This window comes from Ovis canadensis, chromosome 13, assembly GCF_042477335.2.
Source record: "Ovis canadensis isolate MfBH-ARS-UI-01 breed Bighorn chromosome 13, ARS-UI_OviCan_v2, whole genome shotgun sequence".
NCBI lineage: Eukaryota > Metazoa > Chordata > Mammalia > Artiodactyla > Bovidae > Ovis > Ovis canadensis.
In genome coordinates, this window is record NC_091257.1 from 69,077,754 (window position 1) to 69,099,490 (window position 21,737).

General features: G+C 57.4%; 3 protein-coding genes across 4 annotated transcripts in view; 1 reads left to right on the forward strand and 2 right to left on the reverse strand.

Annotated features, from left to right (window-relative positions):
• ZBTB46 (zinc finger and BTB domain containing 46) overlaps positions 1-14,540 on the forward strand; it is a 51,193-nt gene extending 36,653 nt beyond the window's left edge. For both annotated transcript variants that reach the window (XM_069546610.1, XM_069546609.1), the window contains exons 4-5: positions 9,256-9,431; positions 11,365-14,540. In XM_069546610.1, coding sequence (XP_069402711.1) covers positions 9,256-9,431; positions 11,365-11,736 — 548 coding nt within the window. In that variant the 3' untranslated portion in view covers positions 11,737-14,540. The remainder of the gene's footprint in view (positions 1-9,255; positions 9,432-11,364) is intronic.
• A 195-nt stretch (positions 14,541-14,735) lies between these two features.
• SLC2A4RG (SLC2A4 regulator) lies at positions 14,736-18,307 on the reverse strand. Its single transcript, XM_069546611.1, has 7 exons — positions 18,045-18,307; positions 17,602-17,726; positions 16,561-16,670; positions 15,959-16,122; positions 15,787-15,887; positions 15,274-15,690; positions 14,736-15,185 (listed from the first exon to the last, which is right to left on the reverse strand). Exons 1-7 carry the CDS (start codon positions 18,153-18,155, stop codon positions 15,074-15,076), a joined length of 1,140 nt encoding a protein of 379 aa, XP_069402712.1. The 5' UTR covers positions 18,156-18,307; the 3' UTR covers positions 14,736-15,073.
• A 524-nt stretch (positions 18,308-18,831) lies between these two features.
• Positions 18,832-21,321, reverse strand: LIME1 (Lck interacting transmembrane adaptor 1). The gene is made up of 6 exons (XM_069546621.1): positions 21,257-21,321; positions 20,262-20,313; positions 20,026-20,083; positions 19,851-19,938; positions 19,418-19,767; positions 18,832-19,319 (listed from the first exon to the last, which is right to left on the reverse strand). Exons 3-6 carry the CDS (start codon positions 20,038-20,040, stop codon positions 19,041-19,043), a joined length of 732 nt encoding a protein of 243 aa, XP_069402722.1. The 5' UTR covers positions 20,041-20,083; positions 20,262-20,313; positions 21,257-21,321; the 3' UTR covers positions 18,832-19,040.
• Positions 21,322-21,737: the final 416 nt, after the last annotated feature.

Consider the following 21,737-nt stretch of genomic DNA (forward strand, 5'->3'; position numbering starts at 1 on the left):
ACGCTTCCCGAACTCTCCACGGCCCACCAGCTGGTGTCCGTTCACGTGGGTGAGACTCGTTTCCTGTGTCCCCAGGACCTGGCACCAGCCCAAGTCACCTCCCTCCGGCCCCTTCGCCCTCCTGCACTCAGAGCCCCGGATGCCCGCTCTGGTGACCGGCCAGACGGAGCCCAGGGAGCCGGCCGCCTCCCCAGCCCAGGTAAGACGCGAGGGCTGCCGGCCAGATGCCTGTCCACTGGGCACATCCCCATGGGCCCAGTGCCCAGAACCCACATGCTCAGCATGTCCTGGGTGAGCCTGTGTGGTCGTGGCTGCTTTCCATCCACCCTCTGCTCCACAATCCCCTCGGCCCCGTGTCACTCAGGGTGATGCAGATGTCGTCTTTGCAGTAATAGTTGCAACATCCGTGACATTATATCAGCTTTGATATTTAAATTACAATGCTTCTAAGGGGTAATTCTCCCCAGTATAGAGACTCCTACAGCAGTGGGTTAAAAGCCTTGAGCGGTGCTGGTCGGTCTCAAGCGGGTTTTGCTGCGGTGCTGGCTGCTGTGTGTTTGTTACCATGCATCTGAGACCCACTTCCTATGTCTCAGGTAGTTATTTAAAGATGGGTCTGTTAGGTTCCATTATTTCCCTGAAGAAAAAATCTTCAAGGAGGGAGAGTTTGAGCACATGTTTTGTAATTTGAAATAAATCAAATGCTATTTCCGTGTGTTTGAAACCAGGATGTTTCAGTGGGAGGAGCTGGTGTGTGCTGATGTGGATTTTTCGCATGTCCGCTCAGGCTTCCTTTCTGGAAGTGTGACGGTCATCCTGTGGTGGCTGGTTGGGGACCCACTGAGCAGGTACCTGCCTCTGTGCCACTGTCTCCCCAAGTTGGCTACGTCCTCATGACCCATAACTCATCTGTCTCTCCTAGGTCAACACCCCCGGACCTAGAGGCCTGGGCTGAGGGACTGACCCCTCCGGAGGTGACTCCAGCTGGGGCCTGAGGTTTCCACGGGCTCTACCGGCCTGGCCAGGGTGACCAGGGTGTCCTTTTGGCTCGTTGTACGGCCAGGAGCACTTTCACGACCTGGGTGGACTTGCCTAGGGCTCCACCCTGAAGTCAGATAAGGAGCCCCAAGAGATGGACACCTATGGACGATGGGTTTTGAGGCTGCCAGACTGGAACGGGCATTTGGTACATGGGGGTGGACCTGGGTATGGGCCTCTCTGATGTAGGCAGCCTGGCATTGGGTCCAGGTCGCCAGCGGTGATGGCAGAGCCACACATAGACACACATTCACACACACAAACACACACATCCTGGGGAGTCATCAGGGCAGGTGGGACCTGAAGGCTGCAGTCCTTGAGGGACAGAAAAATCTGTAGAAAAGAATCCAGTGAATCTGCTGGTACTGAAAACACAAAGTATAAGGTTGAGGATGCACTGAGTAGTGTAGAGCAGTCTGGGTACCACCTGAGACAGGGCACAGGGACTGGAAGATAGTGATGGAGAGGATCCAGCTGAAACTTGGGGAAAAAGCCTGGGGAAAAGCAAAGACACACCGAGGAACAGTGAGAATGCCCAGTGCATGTGCACTGGGGTCCAGAGGAGAGAAACTAGAGTGGAGCAGTGTCAGGAGAGACAATAACAGAGAATGTTCTCAAACTGATGGAAGACATCCTTCCACAGATTCAGGAAGCTCCGTGAACCAAAGCAGAATGGCACCAAAATAAAACAACCACCAAACACCCAAACTGGGCACACTGCTGTCAAACTATTGAAAACCAAAGACAAAAATAGAAACCTTGGAAGCAACCCGAGAAAAGAGACATTAAAAGGAACAACATCAAGATGGATGTCTGACTTTGCAACAGAAACAGTGCCACTAGTCTCTAGGGCGCTGCAGAAACTCCAAGACCAGAATCCTATAGCCAGCAGATGTACCCCTCACAGACCAGGGCCACATGAAGACAACGTCTGCCAGAGAAATAGAAAGGAGGGGCTGCACTGTCACCCAACAGGAAAGACTGGAAAACAGCCTCGGTAGAAAGACTGTGAGCATCTAAAGCAAAGTTCATGGCTCTTTATGGGGTTTTTGACTCAAGTAGCAGAGTAACGTGGCACAAACAGCTCAAAGGGTGGGAGGGTGGGCAACTGTGGGCACTGAATGAGTCTCGCCTTCTCTACGAAGTCACAACAAACAGTGACAAAAATCACCGTGTACAGCTCAAAGACTTATGGAGAGAAAAGTGGAATGGTACTTGATTAATTTCAAAAAAAGGCAAGCAGGGAAGGCTAAAGGAACAAAAAGCATAAAAGGACAAATAGAACATATGTAGCAAGATGCAGAGAGCACCCAGATATACCAATAGTCCTGTTATTACCAAGATATTGAACACTACAGGAAAAAGAAAGGATTATCAGCCTGCTTTTCAAAGAAAATCTGTTGTTTGTAGAAAACATGTGTTATAGATAAGAACGCAGAAAGGTTTAAAGCAAAGAATTTAAAGAAGGCTGAGCACCGAAGAATTGATGCTTTCAAATTGTGATGCTGGATGAGACTCCTGAGGGTCCCTTGGACTGCAAGGAGATCAAACCAGTCAATCCTAAAGGAAATTAGTCTGAATATTCATTGGAAGAACTGATACTGAAGCTGAAGCTCCAATACGTAGGCCATCTGATGTGAAGAGCCGATTCATTGGAAAAGACCCTGATGCTGGAAAAGACTGAGGGCAGGAGGAGAAGAGGGAGACAGGATGAGATGGTTGAATGGCATCACCAACTCAATGGACATGAGTTTGAGCAAACTCCAGGAGATAGAGAGGACAGAGGAGCCCGGCTTGCTGCAGTCCCTGGCATCGCAAAGAGTTGAACACAACTGAGTGACTGAACGACAACAAAAAGATAAAAAAGAGAAACCAAGGAAACACCAGCCTAAAAAGACTCATCGGTATCAGACAAAGTGAAATGCGGAAGGGTGTTGCTCCAGAGGCTGCTACACAGGACAAGAGAGTCAGTTCAGAGGGAAATGCGAATACTGGATGCACAGGTTGGGGTTTTATATCTATGGAGTGAAAGCTGACAGCATTGAAAGAAGGAAGAAAGAAGTCCACAGTTAGAGTTAGGGATTTTTAACAGATTTCCTCGGTAATTGATAGATCAGCAGACAGAATATCAGCAAGGATGGAGAAGATTTGAACACAATTTTCAAATATTAACCTGGAATAAACCCACTGAGTCACAAGATGCTGCTCTTTTCCTGTATGTTGGACTCAGCTTGCTATTTTGTTCAGGAGTTTTGTATTTTTGTTCAGAGAAGTATTGGCTTGTAACAACATGGTCAACCAAGTCATACGTCACACCAAACAAGTGCATAAACTTTCCAAGTGCACAGGAAACATTTACAAATAGACCAAGCAGGAATGTAATGGAGATCTAAGCAAATGTTAAACAGTGAACTCATACAGAGTGTGTGCTCTAATCTCAGTGAAGTTAAATTTTAAAAATCAGCAACAGAAAGATATTAGAGTAAGTCACAATGGAAATTACGAAATATTTTGAACTGAATGATAATGAAAATATGATACATTGAAACTTGTAGGTTACATCTAAAGTCCTATTGAAGGGAAATTTATAGATCTTGCACTTATAAAAGAAAGTAAGTTTAATTTGAGAAGTCAAGAAGGGAGAAAAGAATAGCAAATTAAACCCACAGAAAGCAGGGGGAGTGAAACAGAGAGCAGATGTCAATGAAATAAAAAGCAGATGGACAACAGAAAAATGAACAAAGCCAAACACCGATACATTGAAAGATTAGTAAAACAAACTTCTATCACAGTGATCAGTAAGAAGAGAGGAGAGGAAAGCTGATTGTCAATAATAGGTATAAAAAAATCATTACTAAGATACTATAGATGTTAGAATGATAATAAGGGAACATCATGAACAATTTTGTGCTAATACATTTGACAAGTTGGAGGAAATGGGCAAATTTTCTGGAAAAAAAAAAAAAACAAACAGTATATCAAACGGAGCATTTTAGGATACCCCAGGGCTGTCGGTGGTGGAGGGAGCAGGCTTAGACTGGCTGCTCTGAACCAAGTCGGCAATGCTGGGACACAGGGCCAGCCCTGGAGGGGCTGGAGGGGAACATGGAGGGGACCATGACCCAGAGGTGAGAGCTGGTAGAAGAGAACGGGGTGGCTCTGGGGTGGTCGATATGAAAGCTGTGCTCACGGGCAGGTTATTTACCTTCTCTTGAAATCCCTCCCTCACGAGGAAGGCAGCCCCGGCCAAGTCACAGGGCCCCAGATGCTGCAGAATACAGAAACTGGGGGAGGGATTAACACAGACAGTGGAGATCAGAAGAGGAGAGAGCAGATGTCCAGCCTGGCAGCAGCCAAGAGGGCTAGGCAAGGAGGCCGTGGACGAGGGTCTGAGCAGACTGTGATGGTGAAGCTGAGGTGGGTGGAGTTCTCAATATGTGGTGCTGGGCACTTCCCTGGTGGTCCAGTGATTAAGACTGCACTTCCAATGCAGGGGGCGCAAGTTCGATATCTGAAATGGTTCTGGAATGTTCCCTGGTCAGTGAGTTAACCGCAAGTCTGATTCTCTGCAGAGCTGGGTGGAGACCTGGCTTCCTCTAACACTGCTTCACTGAGAGGTACTCTTGTAGATACATTTCTGCAAAACTGTAGCCCGTGTTATTGAACTTCATACTTTAGTAATCTGGTGCCAAGTTCTGACCTCGCTTCCTAATTTTCAAGCTTGCCATTCGTCTTGTCCACTTAATTCCAGGCAAAAGGGCTCTGTTTTCAGGGTGGATTGGTAGAAAGAGTGTCTGTTTCTATTTGATGCTATCTGTGTTTTTTCATTTATTTCAATTACTTTTTCACTGTTTGCATTTTTAAGACTTTATTGGTATTTATGAGAATCGAACTCCATGATGTATAAAGGTGTTCTAAGATATATAGACTGTAAACCACAAGTTATGGAAGTGTTAGCGTCTTTCCCGCACAAAGTTATTTTAATTACAGCAGTCAATGAAAATTTTTCTCAGCACTGTTCATGAAAGTAGTGGGTTGCATGGTGCCCCCAACAAAGACACATGCATGTCCTAATTCCTGGGATCTGTGAATGTGACCCTATTTGGGAAAAGTTCTTCCAGACCTAATTAAGGATCTTAAGATAAGCTCTCTGTGGAATATCCAGTTGGTCCTAAATCCAGTGACCAGTGTCCTTATAAGAGACAGATGAGACAGATACAGAGGAGCTGCTACAAGAAGATGGAGGCAGAGATGGGAGGGAGGTGCTGCAAGCCCAGGGAACTCCTGGAGCCCCAGAAGCTGGAAGAGGTAGGAAGGACCCTCCCCTGAAGCCTTGGGAAGGAATGCAGCCCAGCGACACATTGACCTTAGGCGTCTGTCTTCCAAGATAGAGACAACAGGTGTCTGATGCTTTAAGATGCCCAAATTGTTGACATTTATATTATCAGGAAACTAATAGGTTTGGAGAAGGCAATGGCAACCCACTCCAGTACTCTTGCCTGGAAAATCCCATGGATGGAGGAGCCTGGTGGGCTGCAGTCCATGGGGTTGCTAAGAGTCGGACACGACTGAAGCATATTAGCGGCAATAGGTTAAGAAAACACAAAATGCATCATCGTGGGTAGGTTCAGTGTGCCTGGGGATGGGGGTCACACTTGCGTTTGTGCAACTAAATTGTTTTCCTAGGGGAAAAATACAGCACTTGTGTACAGAGATAAGTATTTTTTCTAACATGTAGGTCTGGATTGTTAAATGCAAGCCAGAATAAATAACTGAAGTTTTAATTTTTATGTTTATAGAAGCAGAATAGAAAGTCTAAAATAACTCAGAAAGGTTATTTGAAATAAACCAACCTAAAAGCTGTCTCCTCACACTCCTTTTCCATCTCAGAGCAGGTAGCACACTTGCTGTGTTCCGTGCTGTGAAAACTGGGTTGGTGCTGGGGGAATAGCCCGGAGGCCCATGTGGGTGGCTGTGTTGCTACTGCCTCATCGAGGGGCAGATTAGGCTGGGCCTGGTGCTCAGATGGGAAAAGAGACATGGAGTGGGAGGTTTTCCTCCTTGGGAGCTGCCAGGTGTGGCCTGTCCAGATGTGCCAAGCTGGATGCCCTCCCCTCTGTCCTGTCTTGGACCCTCACCTGGACCCACCTGTCCAATGGCCCTCCGTGAGGGGCTGGAGCCCTGCTCAAGAAGGGCTGCTTCCTCAGGGGTCCAAGAGCTGCCGAATGCTCTGGTTGTGCCTGCGTCTGAGACCCAGGCCTACAGCTTTGCAGGGAGCAGTACTGCTAACAGTGGTAACCACGGTCTGTGTCCCACTTACAGAGAGTAGCCTTGGCCCTGTGAGCCAGTATAGACCATGGCCTTGGCCCCTGGTGCACGCAGGACCTGACAGCCGGCGCGGCCGCTTCTTAGGATTTCTCTCCAGGGGCAAAGGTTCTCTAGTAGGCATCTTATTGAGGCACTGTTTGCAAGGGTAAAAAAAATAGAAACAACTTCCATGTTTGTTGAATAAATAGTGATGTAGCCACACACTTAAGAACCTACAGTTAAGAATCATACCGTGAAAATGTAGTTCACAGATATTATTGTGGCCTCCTGTGTGAAGGGACAGTGAATGGTGACTGTTCACGCCTCTCACTGCCTGGTCTCACCCACTTCCCTCCCGGTGCCGTCCCACCTACCCTGGCTCCCAGCCAGACGCATGTCGGAAGTCTGTAGATGTGAGAAAATGCCTTACTTCTTAGCATGGGCTTGGATGCTGAGAGAGGCCTGGTGGCCATGCCCAGGTTTGGTGGGGACGTGGAGCCCCTCTACGTGTACAGATATGGGCAGGCGGCAGGCCCAGGGGTGGCATGGATTCTGAGCTGTGATGACGTCCACACAGCCCATCTTGGGGCTGTGATGGCCTCCCCTGGTGAAGCTGTCGGCCTGTGCGTGGACAGGGGTCATCCTGGGCAGTGTGTCCCTGGTGTCTGACTCCATGGGGTGCGGGAGATGACAGAGGGAGAGTGCGGGTCCATGAGGTCAGCCAGGCTCCCGGCAGGCCCTGTGGACAGTCTCACTGACCATGTTCTGGGAAATAAAGGGATCTGGCCGCTTGATTATTTAGATGCCCTTTAAGATATCTCAGGAGAAAACCTATGGCTTGATTTTTGTTATTGTTCAGTTGCTCAGTCGTGTCCGACTCTTTGCAACCCCATGGACTGCAGCACACCAGGCTTCCCTGTCCTTCACCATCTCCCGGAGCTTGCTCAAACTCACGTCCGTTGAATTGGCAGTGCCATCCAACCATCTCATTCTCTGTCGTCCTCTTCTCCTCCTGCCTTCAACCTTTCCCTGCTACTGCTGCTAAGTCGCTTTAGTCGTGTCCGCCTCTGTGCTACCCCATAGATGGCAGCCTACCAGGCTCCCCTGTCCCTGGGATTCTCCAGGCAAGAACACTGGAGTGGGTTGCCATTTCCTTCTCCAATGCATGAAAGTGAAAAGTGAAAGTGAAGGCACTCAGTCATGAAGGCGCTCAGTCGTGTCGACTCTGTGCGACCCCATAGACGGCAGCCCACCAGGCTCCCCCGTGCATGGGATTTTCCAGGCAAGAGTACTGGAGTGGGGTGCCATTGCCTTCTGCAACCTTTCCCAGCATCAGGGTCTTTTCCAATGAGTTGGCTCTTCACATCAGGTGGCCAAAGTACTGGAGCTTCAGCTTCAGCATCAGTCCTTCTAATGAGTATTCAGGATTGATTTCCTTCAGGATTGACTGGTTTGGTCTCCTTGCTGTCCAAGGAACTCTCAAGAGTCTTCTCCAACACTACAGTTTGAAAGCATCAGTTCTTCTGTGCTCGGCCTTCTTTATGGTCCATCTCTCACATCCATACATGACTACTTGAAAAACCATAGCTTTGACTATACAGACCTTTGTCAGCAAAGTAACAGTTTGTTTAAGAAGCAAAATAAAATGTCCTGCTCCCTGTTGCCTGGTGTGTTTCAGGGCCAGAGGTGCAAAGTGAATACCCACTTCCCTATGCTCATGGAGACATAGGCATGTCCAGGGCCTCTGGACTCAGTGTTGCCATTACTTCACTATACCCTAGGCATCATTTATGTGGCGATTCACCTGGGGCTGGGGCCTGAGAAGCAGAATGGATGGGTGGCTTGGGGCAGCCCTCATGGAGATGGCAGCAAGGGCTCTGATCCGTGTGATGTGCTAGGTGGCCTGGGGTTGGGGAAACTGGGCTGGACAGAGCTGTCCGGTCACATGTCCAGCAGCCTGGCCGGCTCTCTTGGGCGAGAGAGGCCAGCTTCAGTCACGGTAGTTTCCCCAGCTTCTCCTCGCCCTGCTAGCTGTGTCATGCTGTGGCCACTGGTTTCTTGTCTGCTTCCCTCTGGTGCCTCCAGGGGCAGCCATGACCATGACTGGGCCCTGCTGGGTGCAGGTATTTGGCAGGGTCTGACAAGGGGTCCTGCTGCTGCTGGTATTCATTCCACCTGCCTGCCTTTGGCTTGATGGTCAGGACCCTCGGTCTGTCCCTGGGTGCTGGTGCTGGGGTGCAGTGGGCGAGTGTTGTGGGTGGCCTGAGGGCCAGGGGACTGATTCCAGACACCTGAGACTGATGTCCATCCTGGGCTCCCCTCCTGGGAGGAAGTGCCACCAAGCACTTGGGAGGGCCTCCCAGCAACCCTGGTGAGCTCGCGTGACCGACCCAGGAGCCATGGGTCTGGGTACATGGTGCCCCTTGGCTCAGGGAGGTGACTGTGGTGTCTGTGACTGCCCAGCACAGGGGGTGTCACTCAGGATGAGCTGCCCTAGTGCCCAGTAGGCCTCACACAGCGGGACTATCCCCCACGAGCTGCCCAGAATGTGGCCCCAGCCTGGGGCCCACAGGGTCACTCCCTGAAGCGTGGGGAGGGGCAGTGGGGCCGGCTGGTCGCTGTGTGTTGGGGGCTGGAGGCCTCTCACTAGGCTGCGTCTACCAGGCAGCACCCATATACCCTGTTGCGGCCATGTGGAGGTGTGGACCGTGTGGAAATGAGCCTGTTGATGCCGCGCGTGTGGACTCTTGTGTTTCAGGGCTGATGTAGGAGGTACTGGCTGATCTGAGAAGCGCACTTTCTCAGAGCATGGGCACAGCCCCCTCTGGCCCGGGCCGGGCCCAGGTCTGGCGGGCGGGCTGGGCGGGGCTTGGGGCTGACCGGCAGCCGTCTGTCTTGTCTGTCTTGCAGTGAACGAGTTCACGGTCATCAGGAAGAAGTTCCGCTGCCCCTACTGCAGCTTCTCGGCCATGCACCAGTGCATCCTCAAGCGGCACATGCGCTCACACACTGGCGAGCGGCCCTACCCCTGCGAGATCTGCGGGAAGAAGTTCACTAGGCGGGAGCACATGAAGCGGCACACGCTGGTGAGCGGCGCTGGGGGCGGGGCCACGCCAGGGAGGCATGGGGCCATCACGGGGTCAGTGTGGGGTCAGCAGGGGTCGGTCCAGGGCACGCTTTGTCCAGGCAGGATGGGGATGTGGGGTGTCAGAGTGCCAAGGGAAGCCCTGAAGTGGGGTCCACTCTGCGGTGGGAAAGACCAGGACAGCAGGGACCGCCACATCCCTCCTGACCGGCTCTGCCCCCAGCCCCAGATGCAGAAGGCAGATGGGCACATCGCCCCGGCCCCACCCCTCAGGTTTCCCCTGAGACCGCCAGTGCTCTAGCCCGGCTTCTGCAGGCACCTCCTTCCCTGCCAGGACCCTGACCCCGCCCGGGGCTCCTGCCACGCAGCCACTTCCTCCATGCCCCTCCCACTCCCGCCCTGCAGTCACCATGCGACCCTACGGCCGCTGGAAGGTCTAGCGGTCTGGCTTGTAGCTCAGGAGCAGGTGCTGTGTGGATGTATTTGCTTGGCCAGGAAGTGATAGAGAAGGTCATGCTTGAAACCGCGAGGCAGAGTCACCAAAAAGCAGGCGAGGAACCCTTGGGTGTGTGAGAAAACAGGGAGGTCAGGCGGCTGGGGGCAGGGGGGAGGAAAGAACGTTGGGTGGTGTGAGTGAAGGCACCTCAGGGCTGCATGGGCTGGCCAGCAGAGCAAGCCCCCAGGAGGCATAAAGGGGCCACATCTCTGCGGTGAGGGGCCCTGGTGCATCCTGGCACAGGGCTGACCGTCCAGGGAGGCCAAGGTGAGATCTCAGGCATGATGAAGTAAGCCAAGTGAGGGAGTGAGTCCAAGCCCACCGCCATAGCACCTGCATCCTTCCTTGCCCATCCATGCATCCATTCAGACAAGTGCCTGGCCATCTGGTGCTGGTGGACAGGCTCCCACAACTCCCCAGGAGCTGCCCCCACTGCCCAACCCTGTTGTGACCAGACTGAAGTCTTAGCTCTCTGGTTGGGAGAGGGTTGCATAAGTCCTGGATTTAAAATGTAGCAAATGATAAGAAGCAGGAAGAGCCCCTGGACCTAATGATCTGAGGCTCTGTGCTGAAATCAGATTCTGTGAGGAGGCCCAGTTCCTCCTGACATCCATCTCAGGCCGCATCCGGCCTCCCGCCTGCCCATGCTAGCTGGCAGCAGTCCTTGGTCCTTGTGGTTGAGGTTTAGTGTAAGGGCACAGCAGGGCAGATCTTCAAGGTGGTCTCGGGGACCCCTGAGCTGAGAAGTCCAGGGCACTCGGCCAGGCACATGGACTGGTCCCTCCATAGGCCTGTCGGTCGGAGAATTCAGAAAGGCTTCACTGTTCCCCTCGGAGCCCCCAGCCCTGCCTGCCCTGTGGGTCGGCACTCAGGCCAGCTCTGGGCTGTCCTGACAGCTTCCCAGAAGTCAGGTGGTCGAGTCACCCCTGGTCACTGCTGTCCCGAGACTCCCATCAACCATACCCCCATGCCCCAGCCACCGGGGGCCACCAGAGTCCCATCTGTCCCCTTGTGGGGCAAAAGCTGGGGTGTGGCGGAGGTGACTCCTCTGCCATTTTTGTTGGAAGGTGTGGGGAGCAGCACGACCTCCAGTGAGATCTGAGCCTGGGGCCAGTCCTGCTGGGGGACATGACCAGCCTGGTGCCCAGCACACCTCTGAATGGGAACAAGTTTTGGTGACACCTGCAACTCTGTATGTCCTGGCTTTGTGCCTCAACCCCTGGCCAGGGTTAGGGGTGTGAGCAGCCTAGCGGATTGAGCCTCCACCCCCTACCCAGACCTCACCCTCTGGGCCCCCCAGTCATCCCGTCTCCCCCTGCACTGACTGCCAGCCCCCCACAACTGACCACCATCCCCCCTCACTGACCTCTGTCCTCCCACACTGATTGTCATCCCCCGGCACTGACTGGCCCCCACACTGACAGCCGTGCCCCCGCAGGTGCACAGCAAGGACAAGAAGTACGTGTGCAAGCTGTGCAGCCGTGTGTTCATGTCGGCCGCCAGCGTGGGCATCAAGCATGGCTCGCGGCGCCATGGCGTGTGTGCCGACTGCGCAGGTGGCGGCAGGGCCGGGTCCCTGGATGGTGGCGGTGCAGAGGGCTCCCCCGAGCTGTTCGCGGGTGACGGGCCATACCTGGAGGACCCTGAGGACCCACGCGGTGAGGGCGAGGAGGAGCTGGGCGAGGACGAGGATGACGTGGGCCTAGCCCCCGAGGACGCGTTGCTGGGAGACAAGGAGGACGACGACTCGCCACGGGGGCCCCACAGCCCCACCGGGGGCGTGGACAAGGACTTTGCCTGGATTTCCTAGGCCAGGCAAGCAATGGGCTGCGGCCGCCATCACCTGTGTGTGCCCCAGGTCCCTTCCCCTGCTGCCCCCAACCCCTTGTGGACAGCAACCTGGGGCTCTGAGGCGGCCGCCGCCCCAGCTAGCAGGGCTGGGGACACGCAGGGTGGAGGCGCAGAGTGGGTTTGAGCCTTGAGAGAGCCCGCAGCATCTCCCCCAGCTGGGACACGTGGCAGGCCTCAGGGGAGCCCAGGAGGCCGGCGGCCAGGAAGGGGCAGCACTGGCCAGGGCCTCCTCTGTGGCCCTGAGGCCCAGGTCTGGGGGCTGTTAGGAGAGTTCCATCGACCCCGGCCATCCAGGGCTGAGTACCCACCCCCCGCCCCGCCCCTTGTCAGCAGCAGAGGGACTGCTGGCGGCTTGAGGGCTGTGCCTGTGATGGCAGCCTGTGGGATCCAGGTTGGGCGTCCACAAAGGCCTGCGGCCCTCCCACCTCTGGGCTTTGGTGCTCAACACACAGCAGCTGCCGACCTCGGCCAGGGCGCCCAGGTGCTATCTCCCCACGGAGGCAGCCGGGTGGGCAGGCCCAGGTGCTCCCACTGCGGGCGCCTCCTCTTTCTCCGTGTGCACTTCTCTGAGGGCCGGGCTGGCCTGCCCCTCAGCCCCGCCGTCCTGCTGCGCCTAGGCCACTCCTGCTGACCCTCCCGGGCGGCTTGCCTTCCTTGCTGCTAACGCCGGAGGGTGTCCCTGACGCCCATGCTGCTCACGCCGCCCGCGGGGGCCACCCCACTCCCCAGGTGCTCTGGGCCCCAGTTCCGTGAGTCGCTAAGGGAACTGAGGCCGGCACGTGAAATGGTTTGTTCGGCATTATCTTCAGAGTTGTCTTTCCTTTGGCTTCTTCCCGAGCCTCACTGTCTTGTAAATGAACTCATCCACCCTTCTCTCTCTTTTCTGAGGGCCCGGGGTCCCACCTCGTGCCGTGAGGACGCTGCCCGCTGCCCGTCCTCATCAGGCTGCTGGTCCAGTGCCAGCCTGTCTTCCTTAAGGCTCATGACACATGCATTCTGTCCCCTGCACCTGCCTCTCTTGGGAGCCCCCACAGGATGCCGAGTCAGGGCCCTGAGGTGCTGAGCTGGGGCTGGAGGAGAGCTGGACTGGGTTTTCTCTCTTCCCTTAGCCTGCATCGAATGGCTTCCCTGTGTTCCTGCCGGGTTCCCGCTCCTCTTTCTAGATGGAGAAAGGCAAATTCCACCAACCCCTCCCAGGTGGCTGCTGTAGGGGTGGCGGGGGCAGTCAGGGCTGGCTGCAGGCACCTGGATGGTGCTGTCTTTGAATCCCTGCCCAGGGGAGAAGTCACAGCTTCATGTTTTGCTTTGTTTTAAACACCATCAGCCATGTTTTTCTCAGAAGAGGACTGTGCTCCCATCCTCAGCTGTCGGCATCCTTGAGGGAAGGGCTGGCCGGCGGGGGCAGGAGCCCAGGGTGAGGGGGCTCCAGGGCCCACGCCCCCTTCTGCCTTTCATAGTGGGGCCTGTCTGAGCCACTCAGCGGGGTTCCCCATTGTGTACCTTTCCCCCACTTTCTAACCCCTTTTATAAACAAGACTTACTTTCTTATCAGATGCATTTGGAAACCAGACCTTTGCTACCAAGCATCTCTGGGTTTTGTACAGGGCCACCTCTGCGCCACTCTCAGGGCCTGCCCACTCCCGCTCTGGACCACCCTGGCTGACCCCTCCAGGGCCCTCGGTGCCACAGGGGCATCTTCTCCCTCAAAACGATACTTCACTGGGAAATTCACCTCCCGCCCCTAAGCCCCCGTGTTAATTCTCGTATGAGCTGGATTTCAGAGATGGAGGCAAACATGAAGGGAAAGACATGTAATGATTTTTTTTTTAATCGTGGTCTTTTTTCTTTTTCCAAAGCAATGTTTAAACTAATAAATATTTTTTTATGAAGTGGAAAGCGTGTAGATCACATCTCACATTTTTGTACCTTCCCATGTATGCGTCTGTGTTCGGCGTCTGCATCACCAACGTGGAAGGTGGGCCATCAGGCGGCTCGTTCTTTGGGGTAGGGGAGGGGAGGGGAACCAAGATTTTGTATCAAGCTCTGGATCCTGACGGGGTTGTATGTTTGGACTCTGGGTTTGGGAATAGTCACAACACTGCCAGGACTGGATAGGGACCTCGATTGAAAGGACACAGCTACTGCTTCCAACTTTGCACATCTTCCTTTTTAGAAAAGAGAACTCTTGAGAAAATGCAAAAACTGGAACTTTTTGCAATATTATATGAAAGATAATCTTATTTTCGCTCATTCTGTGACATGTGCAACTCTTAAGAAAGCCATACTTAATGGTGTTTTTATTTTTAGATCCTATATTGTGTTTTGTACCCGGCCCTTTTTAGAACTTGTAGTGAGGGCGCTGTGTGTGTGCTTTTCTTAAATATTTATTTTTTCAACATGCTTTCAACCTGTCAACAAAAACAAAACAGACAAAAAAGGGCAGTGTTTGAAGATTGTTGATTTTTTTTCTGGGGATAATCTATATTATATCAACTTTATATTAACGACTATAAACCTGTGTTTGTATTGGAAATGTGTTTCACATTTGTGGGGGGTCTTTTGTAATCCGTCGGTGGAACATCAGGGCTGTTGCCTGTTTCCCTGGAGCCATCGATGCCAACAGCACCTCCTCCCTAGTGGTCTTGAGATTCCTTACCTGCTGGGTGTGCTCTGGGACCCCTGTGGGTCTCATCTCTGTGACGGGATTAGTTAGATATTCTTGCAAAGCGATCACTTTCAATAAATTGGGAAATTGCTGCTTGAGCCATCGCCTCGTGTGTGTTACAGACAGCATCCCCTCCTTCGGCCTTGCCCTGGGTAGAGGTAGCCAGAGGACGCCCCCCCGCCCCCACAGCCCTTTGTGGCCTGGCTACTGGCCTCCTCTCTGCCCATCTGCTAGCCCTGCCTGTGGCAGGGTCCCAGTGCCATGTCCCTTCCCTCCCAGGAGACAGACACAGCTTTTGGAAAAGTCCCGAGTCTTTAATTTTACTCCTCGCCTGGCTCAGCCCAGGCGTGAGACACCTGAGCAAACACGGCAGACGCGCGCCTGGGCCCTCAGTCAGGTGAAGTGTGGGCGGGGCGCCCCTCCCTGACACCCCTCAAAGTGCATCAAGGACGCCCTGTGTGGCCCTATCACACTCCTGACGAGGCCATGGCCGACTGGGGGCCGAGGGGACAGCGGTGAGGTTTGGCTTTAGTGCAAAAGGCCAAAGGCTGGTTTCTTCAGAGGCACTTCTGAGTGGTGGGGACCTCCCCTCTTAAAAAGACCCTGCAGCTTGGAGAGGCCCTGGGCAGGCTCAGTCCAGGAAACGCTGGCAGGCCTTCTTCCAGCGGCAGGCCGTGCACCACAGGTCCCGGTGGTCCATGCCGTACACTTTCCGGCACTTCTTGGCATCACCCCGGGGCTTCCTGGGGGAACACACAGATACATGGGGTGCTATCGGGGCTGGGCCCCTCCCTGCCTGGTGCCCACCCTGGCCCCTCTACACGCACGTACCTTGGGTTGGCACTGGGTTTGGCTGGCAGGGCTGGCACACAGGCCCTGACAGGGGTGGTCTGTGGCTCCAGGCGGACGGGTGCCAGGCAGCCCTGAGAGGAGGCACTGCTATGGCCTCGTGCTCCTTGGGAGCCGCCCGTGACCTCACCCACCTGGTGGGCATGGTCACTGGGGCACACCTGGGAGGGGGATGTGGTGCTCAGCACCGGGGGTAGGGGCAGGGCAGGCAGGCGCAGAAGGCTGGGCAGGGCTAGGGGCTCCGGTGGCTCCAAGCGGGGAAAGGCGGGTGGCACCAAGGCCGTGGGGGACCCTGGGGTCAGGCCGGACAGCCCATCGGTCAGTGAGTCCATGCCACTATCCAGCTCTGTGTAGTAGAAGTCCTCCTCGCCATCACTCTGCTCCAGTTCAGCCTGCCTCCTGCAGGGTCGGGGGAGCAACAGGGTATGGAGGTGGGGTTGAAGCAGAAGCCTGCCTGGCACCCCTGCCCCTCCCCCCTTCCAGCCCCCGCCGCACCCCAGGTGCACCAGGCGGATGTGTCTCTGCATCCCTGACGCGGAGCTCAGCACCTTCCCGCAGCGCTTCCACAGGCACTGGAACAGCCCCTGCAGCGAGCTCTGGGCAACAGGGGGCGGTCAGGCTGGGTGCCCCCCACGTCTACCCCACCCCAAGGGCCACACCGGCTCACCTTCCTCTTCCTCAGTGTGGACTCCCCGAACAGGAAGTGGGCTGCCTCAGGGGGCAGTGGCGGCGACGGTGTAGACGGAGAGGACTGATCACTGGCAGGGTCCCAGCTCCCGCCACTGCCCGGTGGCTGCACCGGGGCCTCCCTCCAGGGCTCCAGGCACGGTTCTGTGGACACACATGGGCTCCCGTGTCAGGATTTGGGGGCCTGGGCTATGCTGCAGGTGCTGCTGCCTACAAGTCCCTGAATGCAGAGCCTATGCCTGTTCACCTGTCCCCAGGTGAGCTTGAGGACAAAGAACCTCTTGAGGCAGCAGTGGCAGGGAGAAGGTAGCCAATACCGCCTGGTGACAGGGCTTTCCAGCACAGAGAAGGAAACATGGAAGAGTCTGGGGTGGGGAGATGCCTGGCCTGCCAGGTGGAGGCAGACAGGTCCCAGGGCTGCAGGGAGGGGCAATGGGTGTCTTGATGTCCATTTCAGGACTCAGGAGATGCACTTGGAAGATGGTATTCCAGCTGGAGTCTGCCTGCCCCACCAGGCTTGACAGCTCGTAGGATCCTGAGCCCCACAATCATCCCCAGCCCAAGACAGGTCTCTCAGCTCACCTGTGCTGAAGGTCACACCTGGGGCCCCCAGCAGGAGGGGGCTGGTGGACAGGCTTGTGAGGGCTGTGGCAGCCATGACTTCGTCCAGTCGGGCTTTTCCTGGGGGGGTTCTGGAGGAGATGGGGGTAGGGGGCGAGTGGGGCCCAAGAAGTACTCCAGGCCTGCCCCCTGGCCCAACACACGTGCAGGCCTGGGCACGTGTGTGCACCCGGCTCCCTCACTCCAGGAGCCGGCTGGGCAAGATGCCCAGCCCCACCGCCAGCTCGAGTTGCTAAGTTCCAAATCCCCAGGAACCACCAGGAACAGGCTTGGGCTGGGGTCTTCCTCCCAAAGCCTGACTTCTCTGCAGCCTGGCCTTTGTTCTACTGTGGCTTCTTCAGACCCTGGTGCTGGACAGGGGTCTGAGGCCCCAGACCGGTGCCGCCAGGCCTGGTCAGGCCTGGCCAGGCCCAGCCCTCCCCCCAATCACACATTAACCAGGGTTGTGCAACAGCAGCTGTGGGCCCAGAGCCAGGCCTGGGAGGGCGGGAGCAACCAGCAGCCAGCAGCAGCCAAGGGAGACTGGGCTGTAAGAACAAGCGGGTCCTGGGGCCCCAGGGGGCCAGGCCAGAGCAGGCCCTTGCCTCCACGGCCAGACCAGGCGATCAGGCATTGGGGAGGGCTTCTCTGCGGACAGGGAGGGGGAGATGGTCATTTGGGCCCAGGATTCCTGGACAGTCAATTCCACGCTGTTCTCACTGTCTCTTCTGCACAGACAGGGACATGCACCCCTCCACAGTCTGCGTTTTGAATCCCAGGGGTTTGGGGAGGGGGTGAAGAAAGCATGCTAATACATTGGTCATTTCTAATCAACTCCTCCAGGGCAGGGGAGCCAGGAGGTGGTGACAGAAACCCAGTTCAGGACGCTGACCTGCCCTCCATTGAGGCCCCCCTGCGGGGGTGAGGTCGAGAAGGCTCCTACCTGCGCCCATCCACTACCCCTGCACACAGGCGCACGTGTGCACACGGCCCTACTGGCCTGGCAATCGGGCCCTGTCTCACCTATGCGCTGGCACTGGGATGTGAGCTGACAGCGTCGGGGGCCCGGCCGCCCCCGCCCCTGGGGCTCCGAGGTCCGCGGCTCGCGGCTCCGGCTCCTGGGGCAGCGCGAACTCAACAGCAGGGCCCTGCGGACGCGGCCGGCTCAGAGCGGGGAGCGGCCAGGTCCCCACCCCCACCGCCACCGCCACCGCCACCGCCACCGCCACCGCCACCCAGATCCACTGGTGCCCGCCCCCAAACCGGCTGCGGCCGGTGTGGCCCCGCCCCGGCCCCGCCTCCGGCCGTCGCGGCGGGAAGCACTCCGGGCACCAGCCCAGCCCCGTGGACCCACGGACACGCGCGGCGACGCGCCGCCCCCGCCCGCCCCACCCCGGGGCCCAAAGTTCGTGCAGCCCGACGCCATCTTCGCAGCGGGAACTTTGTCGGCGCCCCACGCCCGATACCTGCGGCGGCGCGGGTACCGACACGGGCGCGGTCGCGGGGTCCCGGCCGGCGGTGCGGAGTGGGGGACGCCCGCAGCCCGAGCCAGACGCCGGAGGGCGCTCGGCCTCCATGGCCGGCCGGCCGGACACCGAGGCTGCAGCGGCTAGGGCGGACGCTCGGGACGCGGCCCCGGGCCGCGCCGGGCCGGGCTGGCCGGGGCGCCGACCCCCGCCCTGGATCGGCCGCCGCCCGCGCCGCGCCGCCCGGAGGCTGCCGACCGACCCCGCCCCCTCCCCCGCGGCCCAAGGTCCCGCCCCCACCCCGAGCCCATTGGCCCGCCCTGCAGTCACGCCCAGTCCCAGGCCGGCTGCTCCCGCGCTGGCCGCCTCCCGCGCCGGTCTAGGAGGGGTCCGGGCTAGCACCGCCCGCCCGCCGGGCTCCCGCCACCGCGTCCGTGCGCCCGGGTCCCAGGGCTGGCCGGCTTCCTCGAGGGGAGCCTCTGCTCGTCTCTTTGGCGGGCCTCCCTGGAGCAGGTTATTCTTTAACGTACGACTGCCCACCTCCCCCTTCCCTTATGTAACTCCAGGGACTGTGGCGGAGCCTTCCCTGGCGATCAGCGGCCACCGTGCGGCCCAGCTCACTTCTCCGAGGAACTCCTCAGCCTGAGGACCGCCCCCCAGGGCTTGATCCCCTTCCCACTAGCCCGACCAGGAGCAGCCCCAGCTGACCTGGCCCAAGTACCTGGCACACCCAGCGGAACCAACCCCCACCCCCAAGGCTCTCTGTGAGGAAGAGCAGGCTGAGGTATAGGGATCTGGGGCTTTATTGAGACCCTGCCCTGCAGAGGACATGGCAGCCAGGATCCGGGGGACCCCACATGCTGGCAGCGCTGCTGTCTGGAATTTGTGTTGTCAGTTGCGTGTGGGGGAAAGGAGGGTTCGCAGCCCACTCTGGAGGAAGGATCATCTGTAATTGGGTGTTCAGGGTAGGGAGGCGATGAAGACCCCTCCCCAGGCTTAGACAGGAAGCAAAGTGTCTCTGTGCTCTGCACACGTCCTTTCCTGATAGGAGCTGGAGCTCGGATGTTCCAGAGGTGCTCCCATCTCCTGGATGCTCTCATACACGTTTTCTAGGAGGCTCTTGTCCATAGCCAGGCCCCCAAGAGGGAGGACCTCGTAGGCTGGGTCACTCCCCAGAGCCAAAATTGCTCCCCCACCTTTGGGGTCTGGCTGGTCTGTGGCAGGTCCTGGGTCCCTCCTTTTACGTTTGTTGACCCTGGAATACAGGATGTCCACCTGGAGAAAGGAAGCCAGCCCAGGGAGGAGTCAGTGCCATCCACTCAGTGAAGGATCTGCCCAGTCCCACCCACCCTATCTGACATCCTTTGGGTTACCTGAGTGGGTGGGGTTGCCTCGACCTTCCCCTGCCCCAGGCCTTGGGGGCCCTGATCTGTTCCCCTGAACTTCTGGACACAAGCATACTCAGCTACCACAGGTCTGGCCTCAGGCCCAGGCCTGGCATAGCTGCTGGTCAGCCGTGCCCCTGCCCACACCCCAGAGCTAACTGCCAGCCTGGCCCTGGGGATTGTTGCCAGCCCCACGTTGGAATAGGTGGCCTCTGGGCCAGTGGAGGGCGCAGCCAGGGGCAGCTCCTGGTGTGAGAAGGGTGCCGGGGGCCTGGTCATGCCTCTGGATGCCTCCAGCCACTGTGGACATAGGAGATCCATGCTGGCAGGCCGTGGGGCTGTGGGTGGAGAGAGGGCAGAGGTTACTGGGGGTCTGGGGATGCCTGCCCACCTCCAGGCCCCAGCTCTCCCACCAGCTCACCTCTGCTACAGGGCCGGCTGCAGTGCAGTTCATGCAGCCTGGTGTCTGACTTGCTGAGGGAGCAGTGGTGGGGTCGTCTTAGCAGTGACTGGGGGCAAGGAAGGCTGGTCAGCCTCCAGATGGCCCCACCCTGGCCCCAGGAACAGTCTGGCCCCAGGGACACTCTGGCACTCACCACTTCTGCTGGCATTGCACTGCCCTGCAGCCTGGACAGCTGCCTCCGTGACTGCTTCCTGGGTGCCAGAGGATCATCAGCCCAGGGAGGCAGAGACGGGTCAGAGATGACAGCCTCCGGTCCAAGGCCCATCAGGAAGTATGTGTACAGAGCCATGCTGGGCCTGCCTGAGTCCCGCCCCCTCTGGCTGGAGAGCTGAGCCAGGCCCCACCCAGGCCAGGCAGGGATGGACATACCTGTTGCAGGCTGTGCACAACACCCACAGCCAGAGGAGCAGCGTGAGGCACCCTAGGACCCAGAGAGCAGGAGGGACTGAGGACCCCTGTAGCCTCATCCTGTGAAGATGTGGACGAGCCTGCAAGCTGAAGACTGGTGCTGGAGGCTGAGGGACTGGGAACCCACCTGATAGCCCCACTTCTGTGTCTCATGCTGCCAGGAGGTCCCTTTCCCGCTGTGCGCTGACTCAGCACACAGGAAACCCCCGTCTCGGTAGCTCCTCCCTCCTACGGAGGCCGAGGGGGCATGCCTTGGCGCCCACCTTCCCATCTCTGCCTGGGGGGTGCTGGTGTGAGGTGTGCTTTGCCTGGCCCCCACAAGGACCTGAGCTGGCAAGGATGATCCAACTGATGGCTAAGCATGGGGCCTGACCAAGGCCCTACTGTGGTCACAGGCTGAACCTGAGACCCAAGTCACACCCCAGGAAGGCAAGCCAGAGGCCACAGACTCACCTACAGCCACGTCCTGCCCAGGAATGGCTCCTATCCAGATGGTGCCTCCTGGCCGTCAACTAGACTGGCCCCCCAGGGGCTGGGAAGCTGGGGGGTCAAGCAGGCTGGAGGGGCTACTCTGAACATGGACTCCCCTTCTCCCCCGGGCTCACCATCCCTCCCCTCCCACTGCTGCTGCCATTGGATGTCCACTTTCTGGAGTCTTGGCAGAGCTGCTCGGGGGCAGAGCGGAGCAAGTGTCCAGTCGCACAGAGCTACGGGGTGGGGAGTCTCTGGAGGTGAGGGCCAGTCTGCCCAGGCCCAGCAAGTGGGCTTTCCTCAACAGAGGGCCCAAGTCCCAATGCCCTGACCTAGTAGGGCCCAGTCCTCCCAGACGCCAGCGGTCAGCTGTCCTAGGAAGGCACTAAGGAGCTTGGGGCCCCGGCAGGCTGGAAGCGAGTGGGCACTCACCAAGGCCAGGACGTGGTGTGGGTCCTCCGTCTGGAGGCCAGAGTAGCACTCACCGAGACCGGGGTGTAGTGCAGCTCCACCGTCTGGGGTGGCAGGCAGCTTGGGCACCTTGAAGCACAGTGCCTTTGTCGCCTGCAGCCCAGCTCCCCACTTCACTTCCTGTGTGCCTCATCTCATCTCCCCGCCACGGCAGCCACCCCCACCTGCTGTGGCCCCGCCTGGGGTCTAGACGGTACTTGGTGGGATGAGTTGGCACTGCCTCCACCCATGAAGTGGCAGGTGCGTGGGTGAGGAGAAGTGCACAACACCCCCAGCTCACTGGGTCCTCCTGCCCCCTTAACAGTGCTACCCCAGGCCCAGCATGGTCAAGGTCTCCTCCCACCACTGCAGCACCAGCTCCACTCATTTGTGGGTGTCAGGCACTGTGGGGGGGGGCATCTGAGGCTGTGACCCACATCTGGGAGAGCAGCAAGGAGGCTGGGTTTGGGCAGGGGCAGCAGGCTCACTCAGGACCCCTCCAGCCCAGCCCTGTGA